Source organism: Vombatus ursinus, unplaced genomic scaffold, assembly GCF_900497805.2.
Source record: "Vombatus ursinus unplaced genomic scaffold, bare-nosed wombat genome assembly UNPS02005459.1, whole genome shotgun sequence".
NCBI lineage: Eukaryota > Metazoa > Chordata > Mammalia > Diprotodontia > Vombatidae > Vombatus > Vombatus ursinus.
The window spans coordinates 5,700,186-5,726,381 of record NW_020945237.1 but is presented as its reverse complement, the minus strand read 5'-3'; the positions used below and the strand labels follow the sequence as shown (position 1 = coordinate 5,726,381).

General features: G+C 40.5%; 1 protein-coding gene across 1 annotated transcript; it reads right to left on the bottom strand.

Annotated features, from left to right (window-relative positions):
* Nucleotides 1-5,053: 5,053 nt before the first annotated feature.
* Nucleotides 5,054-25,918, bottom strand: SRI (sorcin). The gene is made up of 8 exons (XM_027847812.1): nucleotides 25,810-25,918; nucleotides 25,210-25,293; nucleotides 19,465-19,534; nucleotides 12,644-12,687; nucleotides 9,002-9,149; nucleotides 8,499-8,612; nucleotides 7,027-7,085; nucleotides 5,054-5,460 (listed from the first exon to the last, which is right to left on the bottom strand). The coding sequence occupies exons 1-8, from the start codon at nucleotides 25,855-25,857 to the stop codon at nucleotides 5,434-5,436; spliced, it is 594 nt and encodes a 197-aa protein (XP_027703613.1). The 5' UTR covers nucleotides 25,858-25,918; the 3' UTR covers nucleotides 5,054-5,433.
* Nucleotides 25,919-26,196: the final 278 nt, after the last annotated feature.

The following is a 26,196-nucleotide window of genomic DNA, read 5'->3' as shown; positions in this document are numbered from 1 at the left end:
ACCATCAAGTCTGCTAAGCACAGCTATTTCCCAAACATCTACCCATGCACCTATGAAGCAAATGAATGCCCAGCACCATCTTAGACAACTCCCCTTTTGTTAATTGTTTCAAACGTATCCCAGAATACAGACCTTAAGTAACTACATTTGTGAAGTAGGATTTGTTCTTATAAACCCAACCGCACATGTGCACTGCCTACATGTGGCCACCTATCTGGCGTGCTATGAGATACTGCAGAGTTCTCCATCTTCCTTAAAGGCTTGCTTTTTCCACCCACCTCCATTACCAGAAATTTCCACCATCACAATCATTTTTGAGGGCTAGAAAGCAAATTAAAGCACACACAGATACAGCGGGAAAGCAGGGAAGGAAAGCCCTCTTCATTCCCATATCAGAAAGGATTAGTTTATCAGGGTTGACAAATTGTTACCTAGGAAGGCAGCAAAATCTTATTTCAGTCTCAGAACAAATACAACAGCATGAATGGTTAAGGGTCACTCCTGACTTAGGGTGTGGGGCACCTGGGCCCTCTGGGCAGCTAGGGGAGAAGCCCCTTCAATTCACCTGCTCCCCAGTTTTGCTCAGTCTGCCACCATGGGTGTCTTTCCAGGGTTGCTCACAATGTTGCTGTTTATCATACCTGTCCTATTATTCAGAATACTTGTGTCAAACAATGGCAGAGACATTTCCTCCCCTTTGCTACTAACCAGCCCCGTGTCCTTAAGCAAGTACAAGTGCTCTCTGACTTGTTTCTTCATCTTCAAAACTGGGGAGTGGGGGGCTGGACTAGATCAGGGGTTCTTAACTTGGGGTGCAACACTGACTATATAATCCCAAGGGGTCCATGGTTAAATTTCAGGGCTTCTGTGAACTTTGATGGGGAAAAAAATTCCATCTTTATCTTCACTAACCTCTAACTGAAATCGACCATTTCTTTCAATTATGAATGTAAGCAACAAAGCATTATTCTGAAAGGGGATTCATGGGGAGGGTAAGGGGGCTATAGGATTTCATGACTAAAAAAAAAAAGTTAAGAACCCCTGAACTAGATAATCTCTGGAGTTTCTTCGAGATCTAACAGCTTATGAATCTAAGTATATAATCAAAGGGGTTGCTACTTAAATTTGCCCCACTGGGTTTCCTAAAAGTCCAAATATTAATACATAGAAAAGTAGGAGAGTATATATAAAGCAAAACTTATAGAAATGTATACAGTGAGGCACCAGAGGGAACTGATAAGATCCAACCTATAAAGGATGAATAAGTCTGTGAAAAAAGCAGTATTCTCTACCTTGTCTTCCTTCCCCCCTTTCCCATCCCTCTGTATTTCTATGATTTAAAAATTGTTTATTCTAGGCCTAAGTGTCTTCTTATTTTTACCCTGAGGGCCACAGTCAGCTGTTTATGGTCAAGATAGAAATTCTTGCAAATAGCCCAGATCTTTAACTATAGCGGTGCTAGTGACAATACTATATATGATGCAAGACAGCCAAGTGCTAATACGATTTAACACATTTATTCAATTATCTACAAAAATTCCTATTAAATTATATCTGTGTATCACTGCCTGGTTATGAAACCTGAGTTTTCTAGTCCAGTACATATTCAAATTCTGAGACTGGTCATAATCAGTCTTTTTATGGGCAAAAATTACAAACACACACCTAATGTTTTATATAGAATAATTTTTTTTTAAACAATAACTGTACAAGTACAAACTAGTTTCTTCACAAAGAAGAATCACGTACTCTTTTCTAACTGGTTGGAAAATGGACTCTTCCCAAACTGGTATCCCCAACAGACAGCTTCATTCAGAAACTAGTTATATGGTATCAACATAGTTATCAATTTGTGCTAGAGCTCTTAAACATTACTTTTGACAAGTAAAATTCAAATAATCTGGAGCTACCCCATGGTGAAGTGTTAATAGTAGCATGAAAAGAATCTATACTGGTTTCACTGTCGGGGGAAGGGGCAATTATTCGTATAAACTTAGATACCCATTACTTAAGGTATTCCATTTCGCTTGGCTGATTGACACTTCCCAAGTTCTCCTCGCTACTTAAAAAATACCAGGTTCTGGCAAAGACCAACATGAAATGTATCACTGCAGCAGCTTTCCTGAGTGCTTTTGTTATATGGGCTGTTCTGGCTATAATTCTTCCTACATTAATATCTAAATGTGAAATTTTGCTGTTTTTAAAAGTCACTGTAATTTAAGGTTCCAAATCCTTCCACAATTTTATTAGTGTCAACTGAGTCTAAAAAAAAAAATTCACGGTTTTCTGTTACTATTATTGTAACACCAATAAAGTGACTTTCAATGAATGTTTTGTGGTTGTTTTTCATAGCCCTTTAATTCTCTGTCTTGCATATGAATTTGTTTGCTAGACTCGTCTGTTTACAGAGGAATGGAGAGATAGAAGACACAAGAGTGTCATAAGGTAGGGATTAGGTGTAGTTTCGTTCCCCTTCCTGAGGGTTAGGAAGAGTTGGAGCACTCACTTTTTTTTAATGCTCAAGAGTTTTAGGGAGACAATTGCAGACTCTCCATCTGTGCCCATGAATGAATGAATGAATGAATGAAAAAAGCAATTATCGGGTTCATATTATGTTCTAGGCCAGTCCCTCTCCTCTCGAGGAGACTACACTCTTCAGTGGGAAGAGAAACCACAGAGAATTCAGCTGCAGAGCAGATGGAAAAGCTTGACGATCCTGAAGGGGCATCTTGTTCAGCATTGTTTCTACAGAAAGAAAACCAAACCAAACCCAAACTCATGGCCATTTCTGGTGTTAAGCCATCTGTCAGAGGCAGACTTTGGTGCTATTAACTTTCTTTTGTTGGTCTTCAGGGGACCCCCTCTCTGTGGCAGGGAGGGCTTCAGAACCTGTTTGCCTGGAGATTGCCCCTACCCGGAGTCTCACTTTAGTTCTTTTCCATTATGGCAGTTATGGTGCCGTTTAAATGTGTGAAGAGATTCAGAAAGCACAAGACCTGCAAATTTTAATTGATTATCTTTGGAGCTTGTCCACTGTAGTATTCGTAAGCCTATTATGATTCATGAAGATATGTATTTTGCAATGACCACTGTACTTAACCCAAACGGATTAACATTATGTTCTGCCCTTTCAAAGACAAAGGATAATAGCCAACTATCCTCATCCTATCAGAATAATTCAAGCACAACTTTATTTAAGCAAGCAATCATCTACAACAGCTGCCTCAAAAACATGGCTCATTTGTTCATCAAACACTTAATAAGTACCTAACAATATGTGTAGTACACAGTCTTCAAGCAGCCACTTATGTGGAATTAAAAACTCTTCCCATGTAATTTCATTAAGGTTAAATATACTTTTAACTTACTGTTTAATTTAATAGATCTGAAAGGTCAAGATAGAAGTACCTTTGTCCTTGTGGTGATGCTAGATTGGCTTTAGTTGGAACAACCAGAGGAACTTATGTTTAGTACAGTCCTAAATCCAAACCAAAGTATTCAAGTTATATTTATGTGAGCAATTATCTATATGGCTTAAAAATAACCACTAAACTCAGAAAAAAAGGAAGGAAAATGACTAAGAAATGAGTGTAGCTAAAATGAAAGTACACAATGGGTGAAACAGATTCCAACATAAAATAGAAATAAGGAAACATGAGATTCCAGAGTAACTTAGAGGGCCTCAGTTATAATTAATGAGGGGGAGAGAGACTTCAAATTTGTCAAGAAAAGGCCACTTCCTGTCCTCAGGCATTATCTCAGGAAACTGCTTAAGAAAGTCACTGAACAGAATAATCAGCCCACTTTACTGTCCTGTAGCATATTCTTAATCATATTAGAAATGTAAAGTGTTTTCATATGCATCATTTTATTATAATCTAATACTAAAGAATCACTGATTTATGCAGTATTTTAAAATGTGCAAAGAATTCTACATATACTCATTGGATAATCTCAACCCTGTTAAAAGCTTTATAGATGAGGAAATTGAGGCTGATAGGTCAGGTAACTTGGTCAGAGAGGTAATAAGTTGTCAGAGAGTAGGCGTAACCCAAGACTCAAATGTGGTCAACCAAGTTTATCCAATATTTGTTCCATTCTACCATCAACCAAGCTCATCAGCAAATGGGCAGATGCATTTGAATAAGCAAGCCAGAAAGTCAAACCTCAAAACGTGAGCTGGGGGTCTTGTTCTCCTTCAGCACAGTAGTTCTTTCTATCCTGCTTCTCAGTGCTAACACACTTGTAAAGGAAAAAATTAGTAGTACGGCCCTTGGAAAATACCTAGGCAGGGGCTGGGTGGGCAATGGTGTATGGCAGGGAAGAGAGAATGGATGAGGATCCTTCCTTGTTGGCCCCAAAACAAAATGGCACCCTGAACTGCTTCCAAATGGATTGTAACCCACATGCAACCAACAGCCCTGTACTGGGCTGTTCCAAACTTGGCAAAGACCTTACCTGAACTAACTTTACAATTAATGTTCCAAAAATAAAATAAGGCTTCGTGATCAATGTAGGTGACAGCATCTTCTTTAGCATCATTCCTACTGAAAAAATCAAGGCCATTTCTGACATTAAGTCATATGTCAGACAACCCCCAGATTTTAGTGCTAAGAACTTTCCTTTGTGGGTCTTCAGGGGCTGTGGCTGAGAGGGCTTGAGAACCTGAAGATAGTTGCCAGGTTGATACCTCCTCCTCCCATGAGCCCCACTTTTTTTTTCCTCTTTAGCTTATTGTCATTATGGCAATTATAGTGCCATTAAGTCTGTGAAGGGATTCAGAAAACAGAAAATGCAAATTTCAACTGAGAAATTTTGGGGTCTGTCCACATTCATAGCCTATGAAGAACACTCAAGGGGCAAAATTCAGAACTAAAATTAAATAACAAATCATTTGGTTTTCAAAAAAGAAAGCTTAAATACAGATTTGGATCACCACATTCTTTTGTCTTTTTACACATAGGATGGGTATGAATTATTTAAATAATGACTTATTCAACACTTACTGCCATGAAGATGACAAGCTTCTATATAAAAGGGAAGACAACCATCACACATTCATTAAAAGGTTTTAGTAGATTTTGATGGAAAATACACTAGCATGGCTCAAACAGTTTACCATTTTAAATTTATATAATAGTGGCTTAGCAAGAAAATAAAGCATGATTAACAATGGCTCATGGGAATGCCCAAACTCAAGGCAAGATGTGTTACACTTGATCTCCAGTTATTAAAATTCCTTTTTTAATAAACATTTATTACCAAAACTAAAAACAAAAACCTTAATTGTATATAAAGCAATAAACCTTTACAAAATGAATCTTTGCGAATATGCCAATGTTAAATTACACACATTACAGATGACAGATAAACAAATGCAAAGCAAAATGCAAACAGGAATGTTGGTTGTGCCCACCATCTTCTTCCTTTGATTCAGACACTCATCACACACTGTATGAACTGTGGGGTGAAAAAAAGTCAACGTTACAATGTGCCCAAGAATAGATCATTTACACATGGTATTTTATACTTTCATTATGAGAAGACTTCCTTTCTATAATAATAATAAAAAAGTTTCAATGTTGAACAAGAGCAGTGAAGATTGTACTCTTAAAGATACCCTATCTATAGCAAAAGCCCATGAACTTGCTAGAACAAAACAAAAAAGGCCTAACAGTCTCAGTAGATCACTGCTGTTATGAGGAGGTCTTTTCTGTTTCAAAAAATCTTCACAATTTAAGGGATTCTCATATAAAAGACTCTATCGAAGCAACAGCAACAAACGTCATGGCATGCCTTCTTTCAATTACTTGTTGTCATTTATTTATTTATTTATTTTATTGCTTTTTGGAGAGGCGAGTGGGGTTAAGTGACTTGCCCAGGGTCACACAGCTAGTAAGTGTTAAGTGTCTGAGGCTGGATTTGAACTCAGGTCTTCCTGACTCCAAGGCTAGAGCTCTATTCACTGCGCCACCGAGATGCCCCCTCTTCTTTCAATTATTATACTTACAACTACTGATTCTATTATCGTTGGGTGTTATTTAAGACTACGGAAATTTTACTGGATAGAGTACTGCAACACACACCATGATGATTAGACTTTGTATTTATGCTATCAATCATTTAGGGTCTTCTAAGACTGCAAGGAAAAGCCTTTAAACATTATCATCACTGTTTTTAAATTTGTTTTTAGAAATCTTAACAGTGGGTTGACAAAATAATGCAATAAGACCATAATGGAGAATCTTAACAGTGGTTTGACAAAATAATCCAATAAGACCATAATGGAGAAGAATATCCATTAGTGTGCATAATTCTTAAACCTACTGGAAACTACGCTATTGTCTGCATTAGCACTTTTAGTTCCTGAATCTTAATTTTTTCCACTACCTTACTCCGAAAAAACAGTTTATGTTTATTCAGAAGGAATAGCTAGGAGCCCCATGTAATAGATGCTGGGAATCTCTCAACTCAAAAATTATTTTTGCAGATTCTACATAGAAAAAAATAAAAAGTTAAAATGCCACCGCTCTTTTCAACTGAGGCCTAGGTGAGTTAAGTGATTTGCTCAAAGTTAGCCTCGTAAGTAAATGCTGGAGCCAGGATTCCTCCCCATATCTCCTGACTACCCAGAGTGCTCTTCCCATTCCTCTTATTGATTTCACAAGGGCTACAGTTATTAAAGTTCCTTTCAAATTTTACAGCACTATGGAAGCTACTGCCACCATCTAAGACTTCATATCACTTTAGAACCCTGGGAGAAATCACAATGGTAGTGACTCAAAGGGCATGAATATGGTAGAAAGTAGATGTATCTCATCATGCCAGCGATGCCTTGCAAACAAGGCATCCCTTTCACTAAGAAAAAAGGTTACCAACTCTTACAGATCATCGAAACCTTGATTTCGGCACCAGATTAGTAGTTTCAAGAGTAGAGTGGACTTCAAAAGGGAGCTTGCTAGAGTTCAATCAACACAGTCACTCTTATCCCCCCACCAAAACCTCAAGCAGTTCACCAAAACTTACATCATCATATGGGAAATTCACAACACCTTGTTGAGCTGTATCCCTTCTTCGAAAACTATCTGAAAAAACAACAGGGAAAGTAAAGGTGCAATATTTTCTCATGACATTCACATGATTTTTTTAGCTTTTCAGAAAAATCAAAATAACATGGGGTTAAATTTAGTAAGCGATGGCAAAAAATTAGGTTATTTCAAAATAAACAAAGCAATAAAACAAATCTGTATTACAGAAAGGATGAATTTAGGACAGATCTTTCATAAAGACTTGGGCCAAGTTAAAAGGCAGCATGAATACTACAAACAATCACAATTATTATTAAAATGAAATGATTTTGGACTTTTCCTAAAATTTCTATTATTTGCAACTTTGGCCTGATAATAAAGCTCAATTCATGTTGTACAATTAGACTCCAAAAAACTTCCAAAGAAACAAAGAGCATATATGCATACAGTTTACAAGAAACCAAACATCTGTAACTGCTAACTCCTTTCTATAATGATGGCTAGCATTTATATAGTGCTTTAAGGTTTGCAAAGCACTTTACAAATATTATCTCATTTCATCTTCACAAAACTCTCATTTTACAGAATGAGGCTCAGATTAAGTGACTTGCCTGGAGTCACACAGCTACTGTATCAGGTAGGAAGTGAACCCAAGTCTATCCACTGTGTCACAATTATCCAGATTACTAACTAAGTTATGAAGACGTGACTTTTCAAATTTCAAATACCTGAAGATGACACATTAATGACATATTAATTTGGCAGTAAATAAAGGGATTAGCAACCTCTACTACCCCCAGGACAGTGACTCAAATCACTCTACAACTCATTTCAATTGTGTCTTACAGGGGAAAAAATCATATATATCTCACAGATGTTCAAGAAATGCTTGTTGAATGAATGAAATTTGTCCTACAATTTTATGGAAATTGGAGTCATGGAATGGGAGAAGAGATATGACAGATGTCATGTAACGTAAAAATTATACATGTGGAAGGAAAGACAGAAGAAACAAAGAGAATGAAATATTAAAATTTCTTTCTTCCAAAAAAACCTGAAATAGCTAGGCAATGTTTTAATTCTTTCCAAAAGGATCTAATCAGTTTGTATTCAGTAACAAACCACTGGGGTCCTCCTGTGACTTGATCAAAATCAAATAAAATCAGCATGCAGCAGTTATTTATTTTATCTATTTCAGGGGCAATAAAATCTAGTTAAAATTAGCATAATGTGAAGGAAATTATCTGCCAAAAGATTTACTATGCCATCTTGGGAAGAGCAAATACAAAAAGGGGATGGGTGGGGGGCGGGGGGGGTAAACACATAAGCTGTAGTATTAGTACTGCCCATCATTAACAGCATTAATTGGCATTCCAGTTAGGAAAAAGCCCAGCACTATCTAGGAAGAGCAGTATCTCAAAAATGAAGTCTGCAAGTGGATACCAGTAGTGTTACTTTCCTAGAACATACCAGTGAGAGCTCTAAGTTTTACACAACAGGCAATGTAGTCATCAAAGGTTATCTTTCCATTCGTGCTGTATCGTTTTGCAATTGAAGTCACAGCTTGGGGGCTCAATCTAAATCCTAAATGGGAGGGAAAAAAAGCAGAAAAAAAAAATCAAATGACAATGGCTGAAAGTCTATTAGGGATATGAGGAGACACCTTTGACTTTCCTTTGCTGAGGTGTGTGTGGGGGAGCAAAGGTCCAATGGTATTGTCAAAAAAATTTTTTTTTGATGGACTGATCAATTTTGCCGATTTTTCCTCTTCATTATAAAAAAATGTATTTTTAAGTCTCTCAAATTTTTTTTGGAGGAGGCACTTCAAATAAATTCTGTAAACCAGAATCTATTCCAATTACTAACATCACATTAATTTCTGGAAAATCTAGGAAAAGAATAACATCTATTTTTTGGTCTGGGTCAACTATGACTTCTAGCAACTAGAAAACTGTCTCATTATGATCACTTACCCATAGTCTCCAGGGCTTTCCGCAGCTCTTGTGGGTCCACTGTCCCACTTCGGTCACTGTCAAAGCTTATGAAGTGTTGTCTCCAGCCATTCAACACAGCCCAAAGTTCCTTAAATTCATTAAAACCCATGGTGCCAGACATGTCCCTCTGAATGACAGTTAATGAATACGACTGGTTTACTTCCAAAATAAACACCGTATACAATCAAAGGAAAGATCCAGAAGTGAGGAAATGTCATCACTTCCTGGATGGGGGGAGGGGAATCCCATACTAAATCACAGCTGTGGTCTACAATGAGGTGACTTTATATATTTATTTATGTTAGGCAAAATTTTATATAATTTCCAATTTTTTATAAACCATATCATCTGGAACATGAGGTGTGATCATAAAATCAAGAGAACCATTCTATCAGCTAGGCACAGAAATTAGTCTTGCTAACAGAAATGCACTCACTAAATTACTAACAGAGATGTATTGGATAAATGACTCACTAAATAATCTTGACCCAAGGTCTCCGATTCCCTAAGCTACTAAAGTAAGGCCTAAACCATAACCAAGGCCTGGCAATGCCATCTCAGGTAACAGCTCAGCTCTAATTGGTCTTTAACAGGCCAGGTGGTTTGCCACTTGGATGCCTACCTGGGATTTGGAGGAGACTGGCTTTTCCCACCTGAGACCATTCCCCCAAGGTTATTTAGTAAATTTTAAATTTGCACATGAAGAACAGACATATACACATACATACATATATATGAAGTGGAGCGTGGGGGTGCAGAGAGAGAATGCATTTGACACTATGTGAGGAATGACTTCCTTGTTAGAGATGTGCTGTTGCCTTTCTCCTCGAAGACTGTCCTTCCTAAAGTGTTCAATGGTCCTACTCTAACCACAAGCTTGCCCATTAAGGATATCAGGCTCATCATTATGAAGTTCCCAAGAATCTATCAGGAACCCTTATTCTCTATAGAAATGGCTTTGGAAATCTGCCAACCTTCATTTATAGTAAACATTTTTAAGGTCAGGTTATCCATTCTAGACACTGGTCTTAACAATTACAGTTTTGAATTTCTTCAAAATTCTGAGGTCTCTGTCATACAGTTATGGTAGTGTAGCTTTATTTCACACCTACTTTAGATCCCATGTACTAACTAGAATTTAAACATCCCCACCAAGTATTGCTGCTCAGGCCTTCACCTTAAGCCCTCTAGTGATGGGGAAACCACCACTTTCTGAGTTAGCCCATTCTGTGTTTGGATGGTTGGATTTTTTTCCTTTTCATTGAGCCAAAATCAGCCTTTCTGCAACTCTGCATTCCAGGGGCAAGTCAAACAACCCTAATCTCTCTTTCATATGCCTTTGAAGACAGCTTTCTTGTCCCACTAAAGCCCTTTCTTTTCCAGGCTAAAAACCTGCAGGTCTCTCAGCCCATCTTCATATGCTGTGGTTTACAGTCCCCTCACAATCCCAATCGTCCTACAGTTTATCAATATCTTTCCTAAAATATGGTACCTAAGACTGAACCTAATACTCCAGATATAGTCTTAACAGGACTGAATAAAGTAGAATATCACTTCCTTTTTTCCGGACGCTATGTCTCTTCTAAGGCAGTCCAAAGTCACATTAACTTTTTTGGCTAACATGTCAAAAGACTGACTCACTCTGAACTTACAATCCACAAAAATTCCTGTGTATTTTCACATGGAATATTATCTAGCCATTCCTCTCCTACCATGTTCTTATGCAGTTTGTTTTTTGAATCAAGTATAGGATGCTGCATCACATTATAGGACGTTATATCACAACATAGGATGTTATATGTAATATACAAATATAACATGTATAATATACATACATATATCTATATATCTGACTTCCATTTTTTTTTTGGATCCTAATTCCATCATCGAACAGGTGAGCTACTCTTCCCGGTTTTGTGTTATTTGCAAATCTGACATAAGCGCATCATTTTGTTCTTCATAGTTATTAATTAAAATGCTGAATAGTGTAGGACCAAGGACAAATCCTCAGTCTATTGGAGACCTCTTTCCATACTGACATTAATCTACTCAGAATTATTCTTCAGATTCAGTCATTCAACCAATTCTGAATCCATTTAATAGTATTATTCCAGATCCATAAAACTTGATGTGCATGAAATGTAATTGTTTGTATCTTTAAATCCAGCAAAAAAAAAAAATAGCATGAATCAGGCATAATACACAAACAAACACATCTTCTACTGGCTGAATAACATTAGTTATGATATTTGTCTCACACGTATGGATTATTTTTTAAATGAATGTAGCTTCTGTGATAAAGAAAACAAATTCATTTAAAGGCATTGCTGAATTTATGGAAGCTTTGTCATCATTTATTTTCTCAATCAACAGATACTACTAGTAGAAATTATGGTCATGTCTAAGAAATTTTGTTGCATTAAAACAGATCCTCCAACTTGAAAAGATTAGGGATCATTAATTTAATCCCTTGTCCACCTAAAAATCATAAAAGATGCCAAAAAAGTATTTGCCAAAATCCAGATATTTTGTATTTATTACTGCCCTGATGCAAGCAGTTTAACAGCCTTGGCGAAAAGGGAAAGAGCATAACTATATTTTTTTTTTTGCTCTTTCCTCGATCATCTTGCTAATCAACTACTGATTTTTTTTTATTCTTTCCTTTCCCAATTCAAAGACCCTCCTCAGTCAAGAGAGCAGAAGCATTCTGATGCCACTGTTTCAAACACACTAAATACTCACCTCCACCTAAAATACCTCAATGACACAGAACCTGCTACCTCATTTTTGGGTTTAAGTTTCTCCTTATACTGAATTAAAATCTTCCCTACAATTTCTACCCCTTGGTCACATGGTTCTATCTTCTAATTATTAAGGAGACTAAGTCCAGCCTCACAAGACAACCTGCAAATATTTGAAAACCGTTATCATGTCTTTCCCCCTGCCCAGGCTATCTTCAATTTTCTTCAAACAATCCTCTCGCCCCACCACTTCTGGATATCTTCCAGTCAACAATGGCCAGGACAAAACATCACACTGTCACTTTCCTTATCCGACAATCAGTCTAGCACCCTACACTTCTACTTAAGCGCCCCTAAAATCAAAATTTTCAACGGCTGTCATGCCATCCTCAGACATTCACTTGTTCTTTTAAGATGTGGAGGTCAAAAATAAAATCTATGAAATTTAAATAAAATAAAATGTTTCATGTATAGTCAACACCACCCTTATGTGTTTTGTCAAACGAATTCACAGTCATTACTATGCCAAAAAAATTGGCTGTCCTCCTTGCCCCCCAAATGACAAGAGACACAATACAGTATCGTCACTGTTCAAATCATCTTAGCCTTTGAAATCTCAAGAAAAATGATACTCTGTTGGCAGCTCTGAATTGCACTTAACTTGATCTTTTTCGGGATATTGTTTTTCATTCATAAAGAGGTTAACAGACTTCCTTTACTCCCTCAAAATTCTATCAACATTTTATAACTGCTTACTTCAATAAAATGCTAATAATATTTTGTATATTACTGAACATTACCTTTGGGTTAAACCTGTTCATTAGTCTGGGAAAACATCACCGTCACAATTATAACATTAATTTCAGCATTAAAAGGATACATCCAACATTGAGACCATAAGCCTGCAAGTCTCCAGGTTGAAAGCTGTCAAAGCAAAAAAGAACATATAGCCAATATTGTAATACCATTACCCAGATTCCAATTTGATTGGATACAGTCAAATTATTCCCACATTTATTAAGCATCTAAGCCACTGCAAAGTATATCATGAAGGTGAGAACTATTTCTTCTTGGAATCGACTTAATAGCAATATAATGATACATCATTTTTTCAGGATCCTCGGAGAAAAAAAATATTCTTTATATGAATCTTATAGATAACTGAGGCGTTTCTCCCCTTCATGACACAAAAGTGTTCATTTTCACCATTTTGATGGACATCTCCCTACCTTCTGAGGTATAGGGAACTGCAGGTGTGAGAACTCTCTTCACCAAGGCAGCACAAAGAGCTTAAATGATTGACTTGCCCAGGGTCACACAGCTATCTGGGACTACATTTGAACCTAGGTCGGTCTTCGTGACTCTAAGCCCAACGTCCTGACTGTTTTCCATGCTGCTTCCATGATGAAATCTTGTGCTAACTCAGTGTCATCATTATAGTATCAATTATGGTATCCTGGGGTACTTTAGTGGCATCACAAACTATTAATATGGGGAGGACAGATCCCTTACTCTCAAGCTAAAATATTGGAGACTGTTACAAGGCGCCACGATGGTGTGGACTGTCTGAGCTTTGTTGCCTCCTTTCCTTCAGTGTCAAGCTGTCAGCATGCCTAGCCCTTTGAGGTCACCTCCCCCCAACTCTGCATCTCTTAAGACATATCCTGGGTTAGCAAATGAGGTAATGAGGCTTGCTGGAAATATGCTGCATGACAGTCAATACGCGCCTGAGACACCACGGCCTTTGGTGGCTGGGCTGCAGCTCAGAGGCCTTTCCACTTATTTCCTGGGGATGGACGACAGCGCTAGGTGACAGCTTGGACTTCTTTTTCTTGCTTTCTGGGTCTGGCTGCTTTCATTCAGAAACTGGGTGGGGCACGAGTGGGAGATGAAGCTGTCTTTGCCTTTAACCTACTACCAGGAGCAAGATCGTGTGCTGGAGGCTGGAGTCTGAGGTAGGCTGCATGGGCGGAACATTTCTCCGCTCAGCTCATCCAGGCCAATTACTATGGTAGCACACGCTCCTCGCAGAGACACTCAAGCCAAGGCAAAGGGTGATTTAGATGGAATAGAAAAGGAACTGCTTCTAAATACATGCACAAGAACTTCTATATGCTAGAATCTGAAGGATGTGACAGTCAGGACGGAGAACCAAAGGTTAATCAGGACAGAGCTCATACATATTTCCTGGACTGGGGAAAATGTTCTTGGCCCTGAAAATTCATCAAGGGCAGCTGTAAAACTTACAGATCACTAAAGCTAAGCTTTCCCCAACCGCCCCCCCTTATAAAATTTAAACCAAATCCTTACCTTTTATGAAATGAATAGCAGCAGTTATAAAATAACAGCAATTCTTGACAGAAAACAAGTTTTCTATTTTTGAAAAAAATCTCAGTGAATGGATCATCTCCAAACACTACCCTTGGCTTGGGGGCTTCTTCCAGTCCAATTCTGTTCCTTCAAGTACTCCACTTATTCACAGATAAGTAAAAAGAAGCAGTGCCTTTAAAGGGCTTTGCTGGGTTTTTTTTTTTTTTTTTAAGAGACTTCATTCCTGCTTCTTAAGCATGTAGGGTTTCCTCTATCAGGCCCCAAACCTCCAAAGACCCTGGCAATCCCCTTTTGCAACCAACATCTATAAACTAAGATTTTTCAATGTGCTTTCCTTATAAACCTGAACACTGGGAGATGCTGTGTTTTAGCCTCATTTTACAGATGAGGAAACTCACGCCCTGAAAAGTTAAGATACTTGCCCGTGATGACAGACCTAATACAGTCTTTAGCAAGGATACGAACCCAGGTTTCCTGACTCCTGACCAAAGTTTTTGAAACAGAGCTTTCCTAAGAGTTGCCTGAAAATATAACCTATATAACCTTGTGTAGGAAGGAAGCCAAAGAGCTCCTCAAAGTTCAAAGAGGAGGAAAAGGGTCAAGGATGGATTTAAAAATTGCTAACCTTAGGTACAAGTCTACTGCCATGAAATGATTAGGCAACGCCATCTCATTTTTCGTAAATTCATTTGAGCAAGGGACCACAAATGTGCTTTTTAAAGATGTGCTAAGATCCTGCACCCCTTTCCCCTTCTGCTGCTCTTTCTCTCTGCATGCCTATGTGACCCGCCACACAACAGACAGAATGAAGTAGAAGCTCTGAGGAGCTCGGCCCAGGGAGTTATTTCACTCTCTTTTATGGGGCACCATCCCTAGCCAATCCAACTTTTCCTTATGTGTCCCTGTTCAAGGGAAATGTGGGCAAGTGATAGGCTAAGAGGCTGCAGACAGGCCATATTCTTTTCCTTACTTCCTGTGTTTAACTGGTTTTAATCAAAGGATGGGGCAGTGCCAGGGAATGACAGAACAGTATTTTTGCCTCAAGGATCACCAAAAAAAGCATTTGGTCCAGGACTAATTCAGAAATGAAATATTCCTAAATTGGGTTCTTAATCTTTTTTATGTCTGGTGAAGACTATGGACCCCTTCTCAGAAGAAAGTTTTAAATTGCAATAAAATAAAATAAACAGGAGTATCAAAGAAACCAATTATATTGAAATAAAGATGTAATTTTCCCCCACCCAAGTTCAGACTCCCACATGGACACTGCATGGATCTTCCATTAAGAACATCTGCCCTACACGTTTTTCATGTCATGAGTATAACAATCTCAATAATATATTAATGAAAAACAGTAATAACACACCATTTAATTCTATCCATAATTTTCCTGTTTGTACTTGTCTTCTTAGTGAGTTTAACAGTAGAAAAGTTAAACAATTTCTGTATTACAACACGCAACACCATGTGTTACAATCACTATTGTTTTAAGGCTCAAGGGACAATACTATTATTTCAATTGGGAAGAAGTAATCCATGAAATAACCATAGTGGGCACATTAATCCAATCACAAGGTCCAGATAACTGAATGTTTAATGGTATAGTAATTTAACTAAAGTAATCCCCAAATGTGGTTTTCTCAAATTGAAATTTCAGAATCTAAATCAATCCAATCCACTCCAACAAGCATTTATTAAGCATCTACTGGATACAAGACATCATTCTAGGCACTGGGATTAGAAAGATACAAGGTAAACTAGTCCCTACCCTCAAAGAGCATACCTTCTACTTAGGGGACACAAATTATATGCATCCACGATAACTTGAGGAAGCAAAATACTATACACGAAGGTGATCAGAAGTTTCCTGCAGAAGCTATCACCGGAGCAGAGCCTTGGATGATGCTACATATCCAAGGGGCCGAGGTGACGACGAATGGCCTAGGGAATGGCCGGGCCAGGGTGAGAAGGCAGCAACGCTGAATTCAAGGCCAATGTGCAAAATAAGCTTGAGAGGGTGAGCTGAAGCCTGGTTATAGAGGGCTTTACTTGACAAATGGATAGAAGTGTGGTTTATCCAAGAAGTCAGATCAGCACAATGACTTCTGCTTTATGAAGATGACTGCAGCAGCTCCGTGGGAGTGGAACCAGAAATGTCTGAAAGTTGGGGTCTCAAACCCCTCCTATTAGGAGGCTGTTGCAATAATCCAGACAAGAGGCAAAGCAGGCCTGATCTAGCATTGTTGTCACTGTCCTGTGGGTGTGGGGAAGGAGGTGCAAACAAGACCTGACAAAGGGGTGAAAAAATGAAAAGAAGAAGGAAGACTGAAGGATGAGGCTCTCCTTTTGTTAGATAACCACTCCTACATGTACGTAGTTAACTAGCCATCATTCCTGAGCAAATAAATGGCCACGGATAAACAGATAACATGAACATCTGGCGTGGTTAGACAGAATCCCTTAACATTTAAAATGACCAATGAAGCTTTTTCTCATACACTCAAGACAGGTACAGCTCAGCTCAAAACACTACAGGATTCACTCACCAGAAATGATACGGCTTTAGGCAAACAAAAAGCTGTCCAAATGATGTTGCCACAAGTGATACAAGACAAGGCACAAGAGGAAGATGAGAATTCAGGAGAGGAGAAAACTTGAAGGGGTAAATAACTTACATCATCAGTAATATATCCCACAGCGACTGAGTTAGCCGTTAACAAAGACACAGTTTAACAAACAGAGAGTGTCATGGAAAACCAGAAATCTGAGGCTTTAGTTCCACTTCTATTATTACTCACTCAACAAGGGCCTAGAGGATACCCACACAAGTCCCTAAACATTCAGTACCATTCAACAGATGCTTACTAAGCTAGATGCAGGGCTTATCAATTGTGGGCAACTCGAAAAGATCCAATTCCTGATGTATGACACCATAGCAAGAAAGAGCCGTTCACAGATAACTAATGTGGTAAATACATTAGAAAGGTACTAAAACATGCTATCTGAAGGTTGACGATAAAAGGAATCAGAGAAGCCTTCATGGAGGAGGTGCCACTTAGATTGGCTTTTAAGGGTGGGTAGAAATTCAAAGGGGCAGTTAGGCCTGGAGTTGGGAAAATGTGAGTTCAAATTCAGCCTCAGATACTTACTAGCAAGTTACTTGATCCCTACTTGCCTCGGTTCCTCATCTGTAAAATGGGGACACACTGGAGAAGGAAATGGCAAACCACTCCAATATCTTTGCCAAGAAAACACCAAATGGGGTCATGAAGAGGCAGACACAATTGAATGACTGCATCGAGAACGGCACAGGTACAGAGAGGGAAGAAGCACACAGTGTGTCTGGGGAAGTGCAGTCCATTCTGGCAGAGGGTGGAGAGTCATACAAGATAAACCTGAAAAGGAAGGTCACCAGCAGATCGTGGAAAGCCTTGAATGGGCCTGAACTGTTTCAAGCCAGTGGGACACAGGAAGACTGGAAGGACTTCTGAGCAGAAGAGGGGCAAAGGCCAACTCTACACAGAAGAAAGTCAGCGTGACAGCCTTAGAGCCAGGCGTGGAGAGGGGGGAGGGGTAAAGCTGAGGCAAAAGACCTGTCAGATCCCAGCTGTCACTGTCCAGGAACGTGGCTGGGAGGGCCTAGGACCAGGGTAACAAGGATGCTCTGCTGGGCATTTCATGCCCTTCACAGCCTGCCTCCCACCTACCTTTCCGGCTTACACATGCCTCCAGCTTGGACAAATGGCTCCAGCTATTCCTCACATATCACCTTCCATGTTGAGCCTGTCCCCAGGCATGAAATCTACTTCTTCCTCCCCTTAACAACCAGAATCCTTCAAAGAGCAGCTCATACACCATAATCTGCTTGAGGCCTTTCCTGATCTCCCCTACTCCCTTGCTACTGGACTGTCACCCCCCCAACTCCCCAATTAACCCTGTATTTCCTCTTATGTATTTGCAGATACTTCTACGAATACACAGCTACCTAGATTGAATGTAAGCTCTGTATCTCCAGGGCCTGGTACATAGTAGATATGACCGACAGAATGACAACAGTAGCAATAATGAGGAGATAAATTATTTTCTTGGTTTATGTGGTTTTGCTCTAGTTTCTTTACCTATACAGCTGAGACAAGTCTATTGGACCTTCAAGATTATAAAGATAAGCAATGTCGTCAGTTTGAAATACTGAGTTCTTCAGAATAAATGCAAGTTCTTACATATGGATTGAGGTATTAATTTATCCAATGGGTCCTCAAATATTCACTAATGAAGATACAACACTCCAAGGATGGATCTATCATAAGAGGAAGAAAAAATAGCTTTAGAGAAAATCCCCAGCTGCATCTAAAGCTAAAATGCCCTAATGCATCCCCAAAATAAAATCTGCACGTACAGGGATACAGACAAATGCTTAGAACTTCGACCAGAGAATGACCTTTTGCTAGGATCTTTTTTTTTTTCTTAACGGGCCTAGCAAAGAACTCTCTACCTGTTGGCTGACAGCCAGCTTAAGATGAAAGACTTAGAAATGAGACCTCAGGGATCACAGAGCTGAACTTCCTGACTTTATGAATGAGGAAGCTAAGGCTGAGAGGGGTTAAATGACTTGCGTCAGGTCACATAAATGGTAGGTATCTGAGGAGTCTTTGTGACTCCAAACCCAATGATCTACCCACTAAACCAAAGTTCTCTCTGAGATGTCTAGAGTGTCACCATGAGAAGGGTGATGGTGGGATCACCTATTTAAAGCTGAAAGGAATCTTAGAGGTCATCTAGCCCAACCCCTCATTTTATAGATAAGGAAACCGAGGCCAGCAGAGGTTAGGGGACTTGTCCAATGGCACAAAGTCACCAAGTGGCAGGGGGTGGGATTCAAACCCAAGTCCTGGGACTCCAAATCCAGTACCCTTCCACATAAAACATAAGAGCAATGCTTAATAAATGCCATTTTTTTCCTGATCCCCATACCTTCACTTAAAAAATTAAAAACATAATAGTTAAAAGTTTATATCACTATACTAGTGATCAACTGAACAAATTCGATAGCACACAAAGTGTTCCCTAACCTTGTCAAGGTTGGCAATCACGTTTCTGTACCCCGCAAGGTGGGCAACCCAAGCCACGCTGATTGCTTTGAAGGGGACAAGATTCACCGAGCACCAAGAGGAGGCATGGAAGTAAATTATGGAAAACTGAGGATTCAAATGAAACTTTAAACTTCAGAAATGAGCAGCAATTCAGTGGCACTGACTGTTAAGACTCCTAACATGGCTGACCAGAACAAAAGCCCTCAGCTTTCATAATTGTTTTACCCATGGCTAACAGTCAAAATACAGTATAGTAAGAGTACTCGAATTATCGACTTACGTTTATAGCCTCCAGCAATGCCCGACTGGGTCAGACATCTCTGCAACTCATCAGCATCTATCTGCCCATCCTTTTGAAACAAAACAAAAACAAAGAGGAAACAGGATCACAATAATTTCCTTTTTTTTTGTTTTGATTTCGCTTTCAGTATTCTGTTCTCTGTGCTGCTCAACAAGAGGGACCTATCAAGGCAAGGGGCCATCATTCATGCCACTAAAATGTCTTGGCAGGAGAGTGTATAAACTGGAGGTTTCCTTGAGCTCCTTTCATTTCTACAAAGCACAGCGATAAGGCGGCAGGTACAGCACTGTCAGTAACAGAGGGGTCTCCAACCCTTCTACAAATGGAGAGTAGATAGGTGGTTGCATCTCCATCCCTTCTGATTTCTAGTGGAAAGTGACTGGAAACCATCCCGCTCAGATGAAAAGCCGAGAGCCCGATCAGAACAAACCCCTCCCTCCTCCCTGCTCCAGTTTCCCCAAGAGATAGCATGGTATCACAAACAGGAAGCCAAGCAAAGTTTCTAAGAACTCAGTTAGTGTCAAATGCTACAGTGAGGCCAAGGATGATGAGGCCTGAGGCAAAAAGCTACTGGAGGAGAGGAAGCAGGGTGTGGGGGAAAGAACCGGGGAGTGAGAGGAGTCAGAAGAACTGGGGGCTCATTCCAGCTTGGCAGCTGAGCGACTGCGGGTGAACCAGAATCTCTGTGTGAAAAATGAGCAAGTTGGACTAGATCTCTAAACTCAAACACTATGATTTGGTGACTAAGAGGTCAGTAGGAACCTTTCGTTAGATTTCAGTCTGATTTCCACATAAAAGAAACTATTGAAGGATTGTTTAAATGTAGCGTCATGCATATAGAAGACTTCAACCCTAATTTCTATATTTTGAATTAAAAGTAATTCCGACAAGACAAAGGGGCAGATCACTTAAAAAAAACAAGTATATTTGGAGAGCTATACTTTAGTATTCCCCTTTTAATGCGATTTAATGGGAAACTGTATATATTTTTACCTTGAAGAAAACAAACCAGTATGTGAACTTTTTATAACATCACCAGGTCATTAATACTCAGATTAGAGTTAGTCTCAAACATAGCACACACATATAAAATCTTCAAAGTTAAGCCAACACTCAATATTAGATTATTTGAATATAATTGTATATGTTGATATAAAAAAGATTACTACACTAAGAATATTTACATTTAAATTTTAGTATTTCAAGTACCTACCTGGGTTCAAATCCTCCCTCTAACGTTACTACTCAGCTGTTGTTGAACAAGTCAGTAACCCTGTCAGGGCCTCAGTTTCTCCATCTGGAAAGTGGGAAGTTTGGACCAGATGGCCTCTGGCGTCCTGATGCATTCCGTATCGAAGATTCTACAACCTCTAAATATTGCCAATAAATTCCTTAGTTTGATTTGGTACTAACATTTTCATGCACGTAAGCTCCGGTTCTAATCAAATTCCTTTCACGGTGTTTGATATCAAATATGCATGAAATAAGTCCATTCCTGCCTCAGGCACTAATGCTTTCAATGCTGGGAAAAACTAGCTGCCGAAGTCGAGTGTTTTAGACATAAATGATTTATGCAACAGATGGCTAGAAATCTTTTTATCTCTCATCCTATTGCTTAGAAAAAAGACCAAATTATCTTAGGAAATAAAAAAATGCTTTATTCAAGCAGGGGCAAAACAGTTTAGTTAACTTTTCATAGAATCTGGAAAATCATTTCTTTAATACTTAGCTGCTACCTGTTCACTAGGAGGACGAGAATAAATAAGCAAGAGCTGCACATTAAACATTCTTCCTGTTTTTTTTTTCAGCTTCATCCACATTTAAAAGTCTTCACAAGCTAACAGCGTCAACGGCAGATGTACAAAAGACCAGTCCTGCTACCAGGTGCAAGAAGTTAGAAATGAAGAGCCCGGATGGTGGCAGGGCCCAGGGGGCTGAAAGGTAACCAGGCTGGAGTTACTTACTGGGCCGGGTAACAGGCCATCTAAAAATACTTCTGCTTTAAGTTTACCTTAGCTTGGGGTTTCAGATACTTATCACTGGTGGTAAGTAGATGCTCAGCGGGGTGCTCATCCCTCTTGCAACTCCATTTTCCGTCCCATCTCTCAGACAACCCACTTTACGTGTGCGATTTTAAATGTTTCTCCCAGACATCTCCCTACATTTTTAGCATAACGTATTACTTCCATGCTTGAGTAAAAGCAAAACCAAAAAGTCACAGGCATGAGAGCCGAACCACCTTGATGCAGCCAAGCCATCCTATCACCACACTGACTAAGTGAGAGCAGGCTGAACCAGAGCCAGGGCCACCACCTGAAAGTGAATGATATCTAACCCCTGGGACCCTCACCATCTCTGTACTTGGGCACACAGAAGCCAAAGGCAGCAAGGACTCTGGAGTTCATTCAGGCAGCAACGTGGTGGAGGGAGCACTAAGCCCTCAGGACTTAAGTCAGGACGTTGTTGGTCAACCACTTCAGTCACGTCTGACTCTCTGTCATCTCATCTGGAGTTTTCTTGGCAAAGATATTGGAGTGGTTTACCATTTCCTCCTCCGGCTCATTTTACAGATGAGGAAACTGAGGCAAACAGGGTTAAGTGACTTGCCCAAGGTCACACAGATATTAAGTGTATGATGCTGGATTTGAACTCAAGAAGATGAGTCTTCCTGACTCCAGGCCTGACGCTCTATACACTGTGCCACCTAGCAAGGTCGGGACAACTCGAGTTCAAATCCTGCTTCAAACTCTTACTAGCTGTGGGACCTTGGGCAAATCACTTAAACTCTGGCTGCCTCAGTTCTTCAACTATAAAATGGGGACTCAAACAGTATCTACCGCCTAGGGTTGTTTTGAGGATCAAACAAGCTAACATCTGCAGAATGCTTACCACAGTGCCTGGTACACAGCAGTCAATTGATAAATGCTTATTCCCTTCCCTAATCTAAATCGCCCCAAACTGATCATCCAACCTCTACTTGAACACCTCCAATGAGAGGGAACTCACTACCTTTTAAGTGAAGCACATTCCCATTTTGGGCTGCTGGGCAGGGGAGTCCTTCCTCATTACAGTGGGTCAAAATCTGCAACCTCCTCATTTCTATATCAAAGGCTATGATTCTGTCCTCAGAGTCAGCACAAAATAAGTCATTCCTCAATCACATAAAACTTCCAAAACATTTAGAAGGCAGCTTCATGTGTCACCTGCTGGGTTTTTTTTTTTTTTTTTTTACCCCTTTAGGCTACATATCCTGAGGTCTTCCACTGATCCTCAGATGAGAGATAAGAGTTTAGCCATCCTCCTTTGAAAGGACACCAGGTCATCCAAGTACTTCCTAAAACAATCGGAACACAAGATTGCAGACACGGGGGCTGACAGAGCAGAATACAATGGAGCTATTAAGGTGCCGTGTTGTGAAAACCAGGCTTTAATGAATAAAGCCTGAAACTGTATTATTTGTGTTTCTGGAGGCGACATCGTGTTCTGGACTCACATCAAATTTACAGTCACTGGAAACTCTTAGATCTTTTTCTAGAGGATCATCTGTTGAGCCAAACCAATCTCCTCCATCCTGTAATTTAATGGACCTAAGCAGAAATTTTCCCATTATTCCTATTAAATCTCACCTGATTAGATCAGGCCCATGTTAGTCTGATGAACTCTTACTATATTGTGATTATGTTATTCAGTGAGACAGTTATCTTTCTGAGGTTCCTGTCATCCAAAAATCCGATGAGCTTGTGGGCGAGTAGACTGAGCGCTGGACTTGGGGTCAGGAAAGCCTGAGATAGAATCTTGCCTCAAAGTCTTATAAATTTTGTGACTCTAGACGAGTCACCTAACTTCTCAGCCTCAGTTTTTTCATCTTTAAAATGGGGATAATAAAAGCAGCCACTTTTTCTACCTTAGTTTTATTTAAATTGCTATGTCAATGATTATTATTATTATTCCTCTAAGTCAGTTAAATTTCAACAAACATTTGTAAAGTGTCCGTTATGTACAAGGAACTCTGCCAAGCACTTGTGACACAAATGGAAAAAACAAAAACAGTGTCTTTCCTCAAAGAACTAATGTTCTACTGCAGATTCAGCACACAGACAGGCAAGCATAAACAAAACGAAGTTAGCGATGGCCTTGTGCACTGCTGTTAGACTCAAAAAGAAAGGGGTCTGGGCGCCTTCATGCACATTCTCTGGGAATGGTCAGTTCTGAATTCATTAAACTGTACCTATGCCATGCTTGCTTTTTCTAAAATTCCTACCTATGGTGTCTAAAGCATTTTCTTGGAAGTTGGCTCCTGCAGAATGAACTTTACTTCAGGCCACAGTGACCAACAGAGAATAGATACTCAATCTACGATTCCACCTCCTTCAACTGAAATTTATCATCTTAGAGGGCTGCTTAGAGTCCTGAGAAGTTAAGTGACCTGCCCAGGGTCGAAGAACTAGCATGTCAGAAGTAGGACCAGAATCCTGGTCTTCCTAGCCTGAAGGAGACGTCTCTATCCACTCTGGCACAAAGGTCTCTACCATTAATCCACAAGATAGAAAAAAATTACCAAATGACCCTTGGTCCTGGGAAGTTCCTGGAGAAAAGCAGGCTAAGGGTTATTTACGATAAGACGGAGGTGGTAGTGCACAGTACTAAGAACACAGGCCTTGTAGCTGGATGCGCTGGATTCAAATTCTACTCAATTACTTGTGGCCTTGAGTCATAATTCCCTTGGGCCTCAATTTCCCCATTTGTAAAATGGGGGGAGCGGTGTTTAGATGATCCCTAAGGATTCCTTCTAACTACAAATCCATTATTGAGGAAAAGGAGTGAAGGGCTTACAATTTACATTGGTGGGAGAAGCACCCACATGGATGAAATCATGAACTACTGAAATAAGTCTCCCACAAGCTCCCCAAGTAGGAGTTAGAGAATTCAGCTCCTCAATTTCTTCTCTTAAAACTACACACTCACTAATCTTTCAAAATAACTTTCAACTACTCTCCAAGACATCTGTACAGCTGACAAACGTTCAAACACACTTAAGAGATGGGTTTTGTTTCCAGCCACAGTCATGAGCACAGTTTTGACCTAAGCCAAAATAAATGATGAGTAACACATTTCTTCCAATTTCTGAGAATGAAAAATACTTGGATTTCTCCATCTTTTTTTACATTGATGGTTCTTAAAGGGCATAGAGAAGCACATGGATTTTTTAAAAAGAGTATTTTAATCGACCCATTTTAAGAGGAAAAAAGCTATGATTCGGGAGCTAAGATATGAAAGAAAACATCGATGAAATACTCAAGCATTTGGATCTATGCAAGGACCAGACCGAGAAGGAAGCAAGCAGGATCCCCACCTCAGGGACAAAGAGGTGATGGCCTCGAGATAGAAAACTGGGCCACTCCTTTTACTGGATCTGGCCCATGTGGGAATTTGTTTTGCTTTCGTCTGCATATTTCTTATAAGAGTTTTGTTTTTCTTTTTTCTTCTTTCAATGTGGGAGAGAAAAATAAATGCTTGTTAAATGAAAAACTAAATTAAAAAGAGAAAGCAATGTAGGAGTAAAGCTACTAAGCTACAGGTAGATTTTAAAAAGAATGTTCGCAAAGAAGTTTCAATTGATGTGTTTTTTTTTTTTTTTTGGAGGGGGCTGCTGCAACCCCAGTAAGTTACGCAACAAGTACAATCTAGCAGTATGTTTTAAAAAGATAAAAACGGAACACTAACCTGTCCAGCCACAGCAGCAAAATATCCGTACAGCAGATCCTGACTTTGTCCAGGAAAAGCTGGGCCTCCGGGGGCACCTCCGTACTGTGAACCACCAAACACAAGCACATCGTTAGCCGGCCTGGGGCTCTGGACAACTCATCGTGTTTCCCAGGGCCGCACACACTTAGCCTGCGGCCGGTTGGAAGGGTCTGCACGGACGCTCGGCCCGAGGGTGCTCTTTCATGGATACGGGGGGCTCCCCCCCAGATGCCGGCCGGGGACCCCCCCCCCGCGACGAGGGAGTGGCCGGCGGGGAGCCCCCCCCCGTTGCGCAGCATCAGCCCGTCGGGAGTAAACAGCCTTCGCAGGGGGAGCCCGGAGACACCGGCCTAGAGCACGGCCCGGTCCGGCCCGGCGGAGGCTTTCATCCTCTGTGGCTCCCTACTGCCCCGAGTTATTCTTCCGTGGCAGGGAAGCTTTCTTTTGAAAAGGCTTCCGGGCCTCCCCGACGGCCTGAGTCCGGCCCCGGGGCAGGGGGACCCGAGACTTCCGCCGCGAGCCGGACCCTTCCCCTTGGAGGGCAGACGGCCGGGCTCGGACCTATCCCCGGGCACTCACCCCGCCTTGGAAGTAACCGCCTCCGCCAGGATGCCCCGGATACGCCATGACCGCGACTGTGACCGTGGCCGTCCCCAAGCCGCCGCAGCCGCCTTTAGCCCCAGCCCCGCGGAGCTCGCGGGGCAGCTCGGGCCCCGCCCCCGGACGTACCACTCTGAGCCTTTCGGGGGGGGGCGGGAGCATCGCCCATTACTTGGGCCGCCGCCGCCTCGAGCTCCCAGCGGCCACATGGCTCTCCCATCACTTCTCCTCCCTCCTATCACTCCGAGCCTTTCCCTAATTAAGGTGGCCGGGGGCTTGCACCCATCGACGCAGTTCGCTCGACCACCCCATCATCGAACAGAATGGTACGCTCCCGCACGCCAACCCCTCCCCCATCCCAGCCCT

Excerpts from the sequence above, each read along its gene's own strand:
- SRI (XM_027847812.1), bottom strand. The coding sequence starts at position 25,857 with ATGGCGTATCCGGGGCATCCTGGCGGAGGCGGTTACTTCCAAGGCGGG. Across the intron at positions 25,294-25,809 it reads GCGGTTACTTCCAAGGCGGG|TACGGAGGTGCCCCCGGAGG; the intron begins GTGAGTGCCCGG and ends GGTGGTTCACAG. Across the intron at positions 12,688-19,464 it reads CATTGCTGGAGGCTATAAAC|CTTTCAACCTGGAGACTTGC; the intron begins GTAAGTCGATAA and ends TTGCTTTGACAG.